The sequence below is a fragment of the Strongylocentrotus purpuratus genome, unplaced genomic scaffold, assembly GCF_000002235.5.
Source record: "Strongylocentrotus purpuratus isolate Spur 01 unplaced genomic scaffold, Spur_5.0 spur5_scaffold_17, whole genome shotgun sequence".
In the NCBI taxonomy this organism is placed as follows: domain Eukaryota; kingdom Metazoa; phylum Echinodermata; class Echinoidea; order Camarodonta; family Strongylocentrotidae; genus Strongylocentrotus; species Strongylocentrotus purpuratus.
In genome coordinates, this window is record NW_022145602.1 from 2,036,515 (window position 1) to 2,049,563 (window position 13,049).

The following is a 13,049-nucleotide window of genomic DNA, read 5'->3' on the forward strand; positions in this document are numbered from 1 at the left end:
AGCTCATGCAAGATTAGCTTTAAAGAGAAGGTTGAGTTCTGGGGAGAGGTTAGCCTTTAAACAAGGCCACTTGTCTGATAGACGCCGAGCGACTAAAACGAGACTAATCGCGAAAACCCAAGTGAACGCGAGAGCGAGGAGCCCATCCTAGTGGCCTTTATCAATCTGATTTGGATTTCTTATGTTAACCCTTGTTTCCGACTAGAATTCGCTCCAGAAAATGGAGCGTTCAATCAGCGAACGTATCCTCGCACGACGTCAGCATAGTAGTATCCATCACACACACACACACACACACACACACACGCACACAGTAAACTCTACGTAGTGCGAACATGGACCTACATGCTATGAACTATTACGTACGTGCTAAGACCACTGACCTCTACATGGAACGAATCACGAACGAAGCCAACTGGGAGATCGCCGTTCTGATTGGTCAATAAATCCAAAGTAGGCGTATTGGCATGTTAATATGTATCTATGAATAATTCATGCGCAGCAGTGAAACCCACTTTCCAAAAGGCCTCGTGACGTTCCGTCACTCGGTCGCGCGTTCACTCCGGGTATCTAGACTCATCTCAGCCGCTTAGAGTCACGAGGCCTTGTCAAAAGGCTAGGGAGAGGTAGAAAATAATTTGTGAGCGTTATCATTGTTATTATGCAAGTGTGGAAGAACATCAGAGAAAGAATGTTCCCTAAAAAGCATGACTCTTCAAATGCCTCCATATTCTAAATATGACAAGTAACAGTTTAAAAATGAGTCCTGGTTTTTATGCCACATGTTTGTGTAGTCCCAGTATACATCTTTCTGTGTACAGTGCTCGTAACTTTACCAAGACTGGGTCAAATTTGTTATCATTTTGATGATTTCAGAACCTTGCAGTATACACCAATACTTATATGCTAAATGATCAACCTTTTCTGAACAATTCCGCACCGATTCTTTCACAATGCAATCGCATGACCAGAACTCAACTTTAAGTGTAAGAAGTGGTACGAATGCTTTATAGCTACAACCTAATTTAAAAGTCAGCCTGTCATTCCAAGAGATAACAAGGACACCTCTATATCCCTTGATCGGATCAAGTTAATCCTCTCAGCTACGGATCCGCTTGAATTGATGAGAATAGAGACTAAATCGAGTTGAATTAGAAATCGCTTAACACCGTAACACTCTCCTCAGATACCTCGAATCAAATCAGTCGAAATTGATTTTGTTGTCCCTTCTTCTCTCCTCCGTTACTTGAATTAGTAATAGAACATAAGAAAGAAAGCGGGAACATGGAGAGAGAGAGAGAGAGAGAGAGAGAGAGAGAGAGAGTGTGAGAGAGAGAGAGTGTGAGAGAGAGAGAGAGAGAGAGGGAGAGAGAGAGAGAGAGTGTGTGTGAGAGAGAGAGAGAGGAGAGAGAGAATACTGTCAAGGTAATCAACTGATACTAAGCGAAATCTTAAACTATTGCACTTTGTAAACAGAGTTTGACAAACTCGTTACGATTTACCACTAATCTTTCGATGGGATAAAGTTTCTGCTTTTTCTTTGCGAGAAACCAATGTGTGTTTGAAACCTATCCTATTTAAGTTTAGGGTATATCAGTTTAAAATTCCTCAGAGAGAAAAAAAAAAAACACATTCGCCAAGGTTGTCATCCCCTGCATTCATCCCTCTAAACATGTCAACTTCTCAGCTCTGCATGTCAAAAGTTTTGATGAAGAAGCTTTTACAAAGGAACATTAAGCATCAACGCTTCAGACTTAATCCCGAATTTGTCTTATCTCATTCTATTTCCAAACTCTTCTCCCCTGCTCGAGTGAGAGAGAAAGGTCTCTTTTGGTCTGTAAACCACTTGTCCATGTGAACTGTAAATAGGGGCGATTGTGTTGGTCAAAATCGGTAACTAATCGTATTATCTGAACGTTCGCTTTTATTGAAATCTTTATTTGTTAGAGAGTCGCCAGAGCTCGAACCAAACCACTGCTCTTCCCCGAGTCAATGGGGGCTGCTTGATGGCCCGGACTCTGAGCTTTTGTTTCTTGCAGTTATCCTACAACACTTGCATCGTGTATTAGGGCGTGAAAAACAAGTTTCCATTAAGTGCACAAACATTCTTAAATCCATTGCGTACCGTGTTGTTTCAACATACAGTACACGCCGACTTTCAATAGAGAAAGGAAAATAAAGGAAGAGTTACACAAAAGATGAACGGCTTTTAGGAGGAGTATGTTGACAAAACATATCGACTTTTCGATGTGTGTTTATCTGTTTTAAGAACGATTTTATTCTTCTCCACCGCGAGTGCTTCAGAATGAGCTTCCGGATAAGTGGGAAGGTCGGGATGTAATGATATTTTTGGAGGATGCATTTGTCGATGGAGTGGGGAACATAAAAGGAGACGGCATCTCGAAAATCAAAATCGAGTTCTTAATCGCTTATGTACATCCATCGAATGACGTCATCGCGGGCTAGAAGAAGAGACAGCAAAAGAAAGGAAAGTTGGAGATAAGAAGGAGAGGGGATATTCTTGATTGAGGAATGCTGGAGAGTTGATTCTAGATCAGGGGTAAAGAAAGTGAGGATGTTTTCCTGTTGCTCTCCATGGTAGCCGATAGCTTCATGGCACGCCGGATCATTTCGTTTGACTTCGCAAAGCGCACATCGGGGGAAGCACCACCAGAACTAGTCATCTACCAACCTCCTCTCTTCTTCAGCATTCATGTCCAACACGTGTCTGGTATATTTTGATAGATATCATCATAGTTTGATGTTTGCTTCATAATATACATCGTCGGTTGTGTAATGAAAGAGCGTTGATTATTTTAACTCTCCGATATAGCAGCTATAACCAGCCTTCAAATACGACAACAGAACCAAATACAGGTGGACGTTCTTATCATCCAGTTATCTCATTCTGAATCAGTTCATCACCTATACAAAGCAAATGGCCACTTTCGCAATATTTGACTCCGTTCTGACGCCATTTTAATCGAGGAAAAATCAATCAAGAAATAAACAACCCAGTCTGATCTACCAGCGCTAGTCGTTCACACTGTCAACTAATTATTTTTTCATAAACTGGATTAACTCTTTGAATAAAGAGTAAATTTAACAGTATTTCATATATTCCAGCGTCATATTACGACATTTGTTTTCGGACGTCGGGCACGACTTCAACAGATTATGTTGAGGGGTAACGTATTAATGACAGCTCTATCATCGTTAAGGAGATAACAATAACTTTACTTGGTGAGTTTAATATTGCAACCGGATGGTCGTGATTGAATCATTTTCATCATTCCTTTTGATCGAGTGAAGAGAGGAAGGGAAAGAGAGGGAGAGGTAGAGAGAGAGAGGCAGACCAATCGATGCAGAAGAAGAAACGGTGAAATTTCATCATATCCCTTGATTATATGTGTGTATACATTTTAATTATTGGTATTATTAGTTTTAATTATTATGATAATTTTTGTTTTTTTTGGGGAACTCAAAATTATCCTACAAATGTTTGTCTAAGCCATGTCACAGCTCCACTCATTAATGAAGCATAATTATAGTTCCAGGGCACTATCGCTTATACACGACGACGGTGGCGCGGCGACGCCTTTCATTCGGAATCATGCATTCGTCTTGTATACGGGATCGTGAACAGGGTTAAGAATAGCCCCCATTACTTCGCATTGCTAAGTAGATCGAGTACTCTTGAGATTGCAGACACCCGAGTCTCTAAGTTTGTAACTATTTTGAAGATGCGGCCTGATTGTGGCTTTTAGGTGTATCCTGTCGAGTCGACGAGCCACTCTATATTCTCATCTCTCCTTCTCCTCCCTCCGACTTCCTCCCCTCTCTCACCACCGTTCATTATCTAAAATGCACTTTCATCCCCCCTCCTCCTCCCCCTCCTCCTTACTTTCCTCGTAAAATGTCTTCTCCCATTTTCTCTCAACTTCGTGAGTATTTTCTACCCCCTTAATCCGGGTCGGATATAGGTATCATATTCCCGGCGTAATTCTAGGAGGCTTTTAATTAGAACTTTTCAACATGAGCTAGAATTTGGACTATCATTATCGTTGCTTCTCTCTTTCAATTTGCCGCCGTTTTTCCTTCTGCATGTCGACCATAATACGTCATCCCGTGTACTTAGTCTATATTTTCTTCAGAAATGTTTGCGTCGTGTATTTTCTTAGATCTTCTTCGCTAATCAGCGTCATCAGCTTCAAAGTGCAATGCCCGAACTGGCGTTCAAACCCCTCTTTTATTAAAACCCTACATTTAGTGTCTAGTCGTATTCAAAAACGCCCACTCTACTTCACTGCAAAATGGCATCGTCCCTACATATACATTCCACTGTAGATTAATATAAGCATGATCAATTCGAATGTTGTTTGTAAGAACTGATATTTTGTTTACAGTTTTAGCAGATCGAGAAATGAATTAATGTAAGTCTGTATAATTTGGAAAGTTTTTCTTTCATAAACGAAATAATTGAGATGGAAAAGGGCAGGCCTAACGATTTTGAATGACAATGATAATGTTATTATAATCATGCAGATTGTTATGAATACGACTTGATTACATGTATCACCATGCTATCAACATGTTTTTTGTTTTTTTCTTTTTCTACTTCTTCTTCTCCTTCTTCTTCTTTTTCATTATCTTGAATGAAAACAAAAAGGGAAGAGGGGGAGGGGGCAATTTCAGACCAACCCTCTGAAAATTGACAGATACATATCTTACCAGCTAAAATTGTTTGTATGTCAACGAACGTTGCTTCTCATTATTGCTGAATTCCATGCTTAGAGGTCCTTTGGCAAGACATTGATCTACATTTGCCACACTCCACCCAGGTGAAGTAATTGGGTACCTGGTAGGAATTTATTCCTTGAAACGCAGTGCGCGTAACAGCTGCACTGCTAAAGCCATGGTAATTATGCTGCATTATTGGAGAGCGCCTAGGGACTTCTGATAAAGTAAGTGTTAGGCGCTATATAAGCAAAATATAATTTAAACAATATTTTAATTCAAAGATACCGTACAATGTAAATTAACCGATTTTTTTTTCTCCTCTCGTTTGTTTCTTGTAGAAACTGGACAATGGACCCTTTCAGGGTACTTCTTTATATGGTAACATTCCTGCTATATGTGGTGGGACCCATCTCATCGTTTCGGCTCTGTGGGCGGGAGCTCGCAGATGCCCTGGCTGTCGTCTGCAAAGGGCGAGGATACTATATCGACGATTCAGAGATCGCACAAAAAGGTGAGTTCCTACACCCCACCCCCTCCAAGAAAAAGGAGTAACATGAATAATGGGAAAAAACTGCCTCACATAATTATATTTGTATATTTGTATACAAGAACTAAATGTATATTCACAATTAAAAAGCCAATCATATCGTATAAATTATTAGACAATAAACAAGAATTGAAAAAAAAATGTATTGACCCCCACACCCCTACCCCCCCCCCCCCCACATAAAAAAAAGGTGGACAAAAAATAATGTTCAATATTTTACTTTATTATGACTCTACGATCTGAGGGGATCAAACTTGGAAGAAAAAAACGGCTACTTTATTTTTTATTATTTAAAAAATTCTATTTATTTTGTACTTGATCAAAAAAGGTATCAATAATTAGACAAGTATTGTGAGTAATGCCAGTTCTGATATGTCGACTTCAAGAGTATCGAAGTATTTCTGGCAAATGACTCAGTTTGGTTTTGCAAACCTATATACGAACTAATGATTATGTTGCCCTGCCTCAAGTACCTCTATGAGGAAAAATAAATATTGAATATTACGTAACATTGATATTTCTCCGGTGCCATCAACATTAAGATAAAATTGAAAACAGCTTCCCGATAGCGGTGTAGATAATTAGAGGACAAATTAAAATCATGTTCAGGACTTTCCGAAACCAGTTTCATTGCTTCCGTAATTTCAAAAGTCATGAAATAAGGACTTGCTGAGAAATAACTTTTGCGGCTCAAGGCATATCGGATATTTAAAGCAAGAAAACAAGATAACAATCAAGCAAATGAGCAAACGAACAACAACAAACAAACAAACATACGCTGCCGAAAAAAAATAACGGCCTTCTTAATTTATAAGTATTTGGAACTTGCTTTATTTACATTCCTTCTCAACTCTTTATCAACATGTATCTAAAATCTGATCATAGTTTGGAAACAATTTTTATTAATTTGTTTTACCCCAACTATAGTCCACTACATAGACTGTTTCTTGTTCGTAATTGTTCGCGACTTGCGCGTGTACAAGAGCATTCATTACGCACGCATAAAATTCGGGTATTTTATATAGGTGAATTTAATTCGTATGGAATGGTGGATTCGTGGGGTAAGATATTTAAAACAACCAGAATCTGGTCTAAGTCCTCACAAATATTGACGAATATTAGTTTCCCATCTGCATCTACGAATGTTATTGTTGCAGCTTAACTGCACGTTTGTTTACATACTTCATGTTATTATATCAGATCAGTAGGATGGCACTTGTCTATAATGCTAGTATTAGTATAAACTCGGCATAATCTAACATATTTGAGCTCGCTTATAATCGGCTTAAAGCGATCTCTCTTATCGTCACATTCCGTTAAAGTGGATGAATTTTATTGTTTGACTATGTATTCATTCTGCCTTCAAAAATATTTTTAATTTGTTATTTGTATTGATAGTAGGCGGTTTCGGTATGCGCTCTGAAGAAGCCGGAATATTTTATGTTGTAAATCGGCTTATTAAAGTGAGCTGTCTCTTTCTTAACTGCCAGTAAAGGTGAATCACTGAGTAAAAGGAGTTGCCTTATTAATCCACAACCAAGGTCACGCCATATGTTACTGGAATGATTGACGTCTCATTTGTTTCCAGACAAATAATATGGGCTTTCTCGGGTATTTATATTTCTCTACCCCCCCCCCCCCCATCTACCTCCACTCCCCCATTTATTGCCGTAGTTACTATGTAGCAGTATTATTGTCAACCGTTATTTGTCCTCGCGTTATTTTGATTAGGGCATGCTTATGTCAGATTCGGACCTTTATGTTCTCCGCCCCCCTTTATTTCTTTCCACCCGTCCAATGTATTACTTGCATCAATATCTTTTAATTTAGTAGCAAAGTTTATTAATGCTCTCTTACGTTAGATTCCAACTGTCTACTTTCATTTTGGTTACCATCCCCACCCCCCCCCCCCCCATTGTCTTGCAGTTTGTTTTACATGTCCCCTGTTTTTACTGGCATCTGCATTTTTTCTTTGAGTAGCGAAGTTTAAATACTTATTATCTCCTTGATTAGCGAAGTTACTAATTTTGAACAAAATGATTCCGGTGTGTTGCAATGCTACATGAAAATACTTTAAGCTGTGTAACATTGCTGGCAATACTTATATCACCATTATGTACGAGAAACACGATAAATCAATGTTTCAACAAGTCCTATCCCGGGTGAATGGCGCCGGAAATAACCGGAAGTAATAGCGGGGTCATTTGATAGACAATTCAAACGAAGGATTGTAAACCTGTCGATCTGTTGGGTCAGGAAACACTAACGCCTCGCATGGATTACGCATTGTCTGCCAAGACTCAGACATCCCCTCAAGTATAAACTCTCCCCCATCTTTCTTTCTCCCCACCCCCTTCACATCTCTATTAATCTTCCACTCCCCTCCCCTCTATCTCTCTTTCTCTTTCTTTCCCTCTCTGACTTTCTCTCTGCATTGCCCCCTCCCTTTCCCTATTACCCTTCCTCTCTTTCTCCCTATCCTCTTTCTCAATTTGTTTCTCCCCTCTTTTTATTTCAAATAAATTTTTCTCTTGAAGCTTATTCTGAACAAAACCGTAATAATGGCAGATCAATCACATTCCTCGTGTGTTTATGTTCTTTAATTTGGGATTTTTAAATTTTTTTAATTCCTGGCCATTTCTTTTAAAGCTACTTTTCTCAGATCTCGAATAACCGTCTCAGAGATGGTTGCGAAATGAGTGTTACAAATCGATATTGGCAATTGTATTGTTTCTAGCCGCACAATAAGCAGAAAGATGTGTTCTATATTTCAAATCTACAGATTTGCAGGCCTACTACCCTGATCTTATGTTAAAATTATCCGCGCTCCACATGTCTACTTCTCGACAAAAAGTATTACCGAAACTTATCGCAAGATGGCGCTAGTGTACATCCATCGATGTGCATGTAAAATCGTCACTCCGATAGTGGGTGACCAAAGACTTGCAATATGAATATGTTCATATAGAAGACAAATTTTGTTTTTATTTGTCTTAATGATCAGTTCCCTCTTTCTTTTCTTTCGAACAGATTCGCCGATTGTACCCCATCATGTCGCGTCAAGCTTCTTGGGTTCGTCGAGCGCTTCGGCCCACAGTCGGCAACGGCGGCGGGTCCGGACAGGACAGATCGTCAACGAATGTTGCGACAAGGAATGCTCAAACAACATCATGGAAAGTTATTGTAACAGAAGAACTCCTGAAGTACCCCCCGAAAGCGCCATCTCAGAGAACCCATCGGAAGAGATAACGGAAGACTCCACGTTGCGCACGGATGGCGAATCGACGGAGATACGGACGGACACAAATCCCGCCACTAATCTTGAAGTGCCGAGTCCAGACGCGAATACGCCGGACGCAACCGCGACGTCGGATGTCGAGCAACCGCGTTCTGATAATACAACCGCAGTAGAAAAGCCGAGGAAGAAAGACAATGGCAAAGGGAAAAATTCTTCTTTAGAGTCATCGACAAAAAAGAACAGGACTTCCAAGGGTATGAGTAAAGAGGATAGAAGGCGGATTGCTAGTGATGAAAGGAGGGCTAGTAGGGAACGAAAGAAGGAGCTGAGCCGGGAGAGGAGAAAGCGGTTGAAACTGCAGCAGAGGAAAGACAAGAAGAAAAAGAAGCGGTTGGAATCAGCGGAGAGGAATAGAGGGACAGACCACATGGGGCTGAGTGAAGACTCGACGCTGCTTGCGAGGGAACCCTTAGGCATTGATGTAAGTAAAGCACAAGTACTTTTATCTTACAAAAATCAAACAAATACATATCAAATTAGGGTTTGATGTTTTCTTTTAGGAATTAATGTCATTTTGATGTTGTTGTAAATGAACTCTTTGAGCTCAGTAATATAGGCTGTTCATATAATCTCATTGAGAAATTATTCAAACACTTAAAAATGTACTTTCCTCTCTTTCCTCTCCAGGTACGAAAGCGGTTTCATCACACGCCGCGGTCATCGAGAGAGCAAGCGTCAACAGCGACACACGCGTTAGACGACGATCCGGCGACGTCGCGGCAAGAACGACGCCGAACTCAGTCTCGTCCTAGCTCGCGAGAGCGAAAGACGCATAGAACGACAACAGCGACAGCGAGGGAGGAAGAAATGCAACGCGAAAGAAGGAACGTTATGCAACGCCTTACCGGTCTGTTTCTCTGATAACAATGTGTAATGCTAGGACAGATTTGTCAGGTTCTGCGGGACTATGTCAGTAACTTACAAAGATGACGCTGGTATTTGCAATCTCGTGACTCTGAAATTATCGGAAATGTAAAAGAATGAACCGTTAAGGCTCCTGCTGCAGATAAACAATGGTGCCGAAACTGTAACGAGGACCAAGACCTGTATCTTCATGATATGCAAAGGAGTGTATTCATATTTGCTACGATGGTGATACGACGTTACTACGATTTGAGGGCGATGTGTGTACGGTGTTACCAAGATGTAACTACGATGTTGAGGTACAACACATGCTGAAGAGATATATAGCTGCTTTAACATGAGAAAGTGTCCTTTCCGCATGTGGCGAGTGATGGGTTTCCTTAACGATCGTTTTGAGGATGTTGCATGGCAACATAATAACTATGCAAACTAATCATTATTGATTGCAGACGTTTGGGATCATAACGATGACGGCTATAACTGAAATGCAATCGTCAGATAAAACGTAACCAATAACTTTGAAAATTGCTACGACCTTCGGCGATATTTGATACCACGATGTGCCACGAATGTGACACGAAATTTCCATTGTATTCATTTATTTTCCCGACTTTGGCTGAATTTTGCCGCATTTGGGCTGAACCAGTTGCTGAATTTTGCTGATTTTTTAAAACTGTATTTTACCTGTCTTAAATTTTAAATTACCAATCGTTACACGTTCCTGTAGCAGTTTTACTTTACTGTATATACAATCTGAAACTTATTTTTAGATACAGTCATAATTATGTATATGATAACATAACATTAAAACGACGGAGGTTTTGTGAGCATTATGGAAAAATGGTAATTATAAAGAATCCATGGAATAGATTGGAATTAACAAATTAACAGATGTACAATTAATATTAGGGGAATGAGACAGTAACTTTGATAACTTTGATGAGTGAAAATAATGTTTTCTATTTATTGTAAACAATAACTAATCAATTCTACATGACGTAGAGTAATTTTCTATTTTAAAATGTGACGATTTTTGTCGAGATGTAAGTGCGCTTCTCTGATCAAAATAATCTTTTCTAATTTATTTTTGTTCGCAAGAAGGTGACTAGAAATGAGTAATTTTCTGCTACAGCAATTTGTTTTCATGATTAACTATATTATTTAGGATCAATCTAGATGAAAGTGGACTCTAACCTACACATAATGTTATTCAATAGTTTTATTGTGCATTGTATTCATTTTTGTACAAAGAATAATGTATTCACTTGACTGTGATATTTTTGTATTTTTTCTATAGAGTATGAATCCTGATGAATCGTTCTTCTAACATTTGAACTGTGTAAATATTCATTTGGAACCTTGGTATTCCGTTTTTATTTAAATACATTGGCGATATATTATAGAAAAAGCCACGAACGTGGTATGTATTTATTGATTGTAATAATGATTTCATAAGGAGACTTACGTGAGCCTACTCTTAGCATGTTTGTGGGTTGTAATTCTTGCAGTTATGGCGTCCCCTTTACTTCTCCTCCGCCCCTCCTTCTTTCCGAGTCTTATCCATGCCTCTTCTCTTTTTTTAATATGCCATCTCGAATGTATAACGGTACCTGTAGCCTGCATTTTGTCCTGAACATTTCTATTAATACATACGTATCATCATTATCATCTGAGTATTTAAGTAAGCGATACAATAGTATCCTTGAAATTTGAAAATATTGTATTCACTGAATACAAGGATTGGCAAAGAAAAAATACCTTTATAATGCATCTACGTATCAAAGTGATGTCTCCCAGACCGTTAAGGTTTTTTGTTTTTCTTTATTTTTAAACAGGTTTATCCTCTATAAAGATACATTATCGCTGTAGACTGCCTTTAATTTTAGTGAGATCTCGGTCGTTCCGTATAAATTATCAATGGAAACTTGCTGCCGCTTTCTTTTGTTTTCTTCATGTTATTACTTATTTGAAGAAAAAACTCTTAAACACAATCTGATTCATCACAGATGTTATAATTGATTTAGCTACATTTCATGACATTTCATGCACTTATAATTTCTTCATAACTTTCCTTGAATTAACAGAGCATTTATTTGGCTTAAAATAACGAATCCAATCGGATACTAAATGGGTTAGATTTAGTTGAATCAAACGAATTAGATAGCCTATAACACATCTTTTCACGAGGTTTGAAAAGTTGACATGCAAGACAATTATTTTGCGGCAATTGTGTTTATTTATAGATAACTTAACTTTAGCATAACAAAGTAAAAAATAAACACAACCAAATGTCTTTTTCAATCTAGTATTAATTATGATATTATAAACATAACACATTTGTATTCATGCCTATTAATACTGATACCTACCAGTTATATGACCAAATATACAAATCAACGTGTATTCACTGTTTGTATTGCACGAATGATATGATATCTATTTAAACAGCTGCACTTTTGTGACATTTATGCTCGATTCACTACAAAGATTATCTTCTTGCTTTTAAATACATGTAGTTTGAATGAAAGGATTTTTTTTAAAGTGTCACATTTCATTTGTATAGAATGAAAGGGAAATCGTAATTATTTCCACTAGTATTACATGATTTAAAATAAGTTTTTTTAAGCACTCCAAATCATTTCTTTTTTTAGATGAAAGCTTTTGATGTGAAATATTTTTCAAACGTAATACCTTACTAGATCTTAGAAGATGGCATTTCATTAAAATGTTGCTCCTAAAAATGTATAACATTATATTTCATATAAAACTGTATACAAGAGTTTTAATCACATTTTTTTTTAATAGAAAGACTCAAGAGTTTTTTTTCCTGAAAAAATTGCCTCATCTCCTACCTCCATTAAAAAAATATTATGGTATTGTTATGAAATAGTCAATAAGTTTAATGAACAAAATATCAAAACATGTTTGACCTCATCATTATTATTTTTGTAATTTTTACTAGTCCAAAAAAGTATTATTAGAATTAAAAAAAATCACACTTCTAAAAATCTTTGTTATTCTAAATTATGATTAAAATCACACCTCTAAAAATCATTGTTATTCTAACATATGATTAAAACCACCAAACCTATATGTTTAATTTGTATAACGATGATGATGATGTAAATGGTTGATATTTTCTTCTTGTTATTTTTGATTTATATGTTGTCAATTGTTGATTGAGTCGACTAGTTTCACTAAGCTGCATTTTGAATAGAATGTGATGATAATTAACTGGATGAAGACAACGGAGTATCTCCAAAATAAAACAAATTTGAGATAGGAAAAATTAATGCAATGGTATTTATTGTTTTTTGTATATTGTTATCTACCCGTTTTCATGCTGCTGGTTGTACGTGCAGGACAAGTTATATATTTTGAGCCAGAAGGGTGTTAACTTATAAACTTTAACACAGCGCTAACGCCATTCTGGCTTCAACTTCAGACGAAGTGAGCATGATGTGAGTGCAGTGCCTTTGATATTGATCTAAAAGACATTGACTGAAAATAAGGGCATCGTGAATGTGTGTGTGTGGGGGGGGGGGGAGGGAGGGGGAAGAAGGGGGAGAAGGGGGGGGTGGGCAGAGTGATAGGCCATGC

The 13,049-nt window shown here is 37.9% G+C and overlaps 1 protein-coding gene across 2 annotated transcripts; it reads left to right on the top strand.

The window, feature by feature from the left end:
- Positions 1 to 2,000: 2,000 nt before the first annotated feature.
- Positions 2,001 to 12,742, top strand: LOC100889783 (pre-mRNA-splicing factor 38B). Of its 2 annotated transcripts, none has more exons than XM_011680742.2 (4): positions 2,001 to 2,731; positions 5,079 to 5,251; positions 8,318 to 9,006; positions 9,213 to 12,742. In XM_011680742.2, the coding sequence occupies exons 2-4, from the start codon at positions 5,089 to 5,091 to the stop codon at positions 9,444 to 9,446; spliced, it is 1,086 nt and encodes a 361-aa protein (XP_011679044.1). In that variant the 5' UTR covers positions 2,001 to 2,731; positions 5,079 to 5,088; the 3' UTR covers positions 9,447 to 12,742. The 2 variants fall into 2 exon arrangements, with proteins under 2 accessions (XP_011679044.1, XP_003723758.1); XM_003723710.3 differs by lacking the exon at positions 2,001 to 2,731 and adding an exon at positions 3,017 to 3,243.
- The last annotated feature ends 307 nt before the right edge of the window (positions 12,743 to 13,049 follow it).

Coding starts and splice junctions, on each gene's coding strand:
- LOC100889783 (XM_011680742.2), top strand. CDS start 5,089: ATGGACCCTTTCAGGGTACTTCTTTATATGGTAACATTCCTGCTATAT. Junction 5,252..8,317: donor TTCAGAGATCGCACAAAAAG/GTGAGTTCCTAC, acceptor TCTTTCGAACAG/ATTCGCCGATTGTACCCCAT. Junction 9,007..9,212: donor GGGAACCCTTAGGCATTGAT/GTAAGTAAAGCA, acceptor TTTCCTCTCCAG/GTACGAAAGCGGTTTCATCA.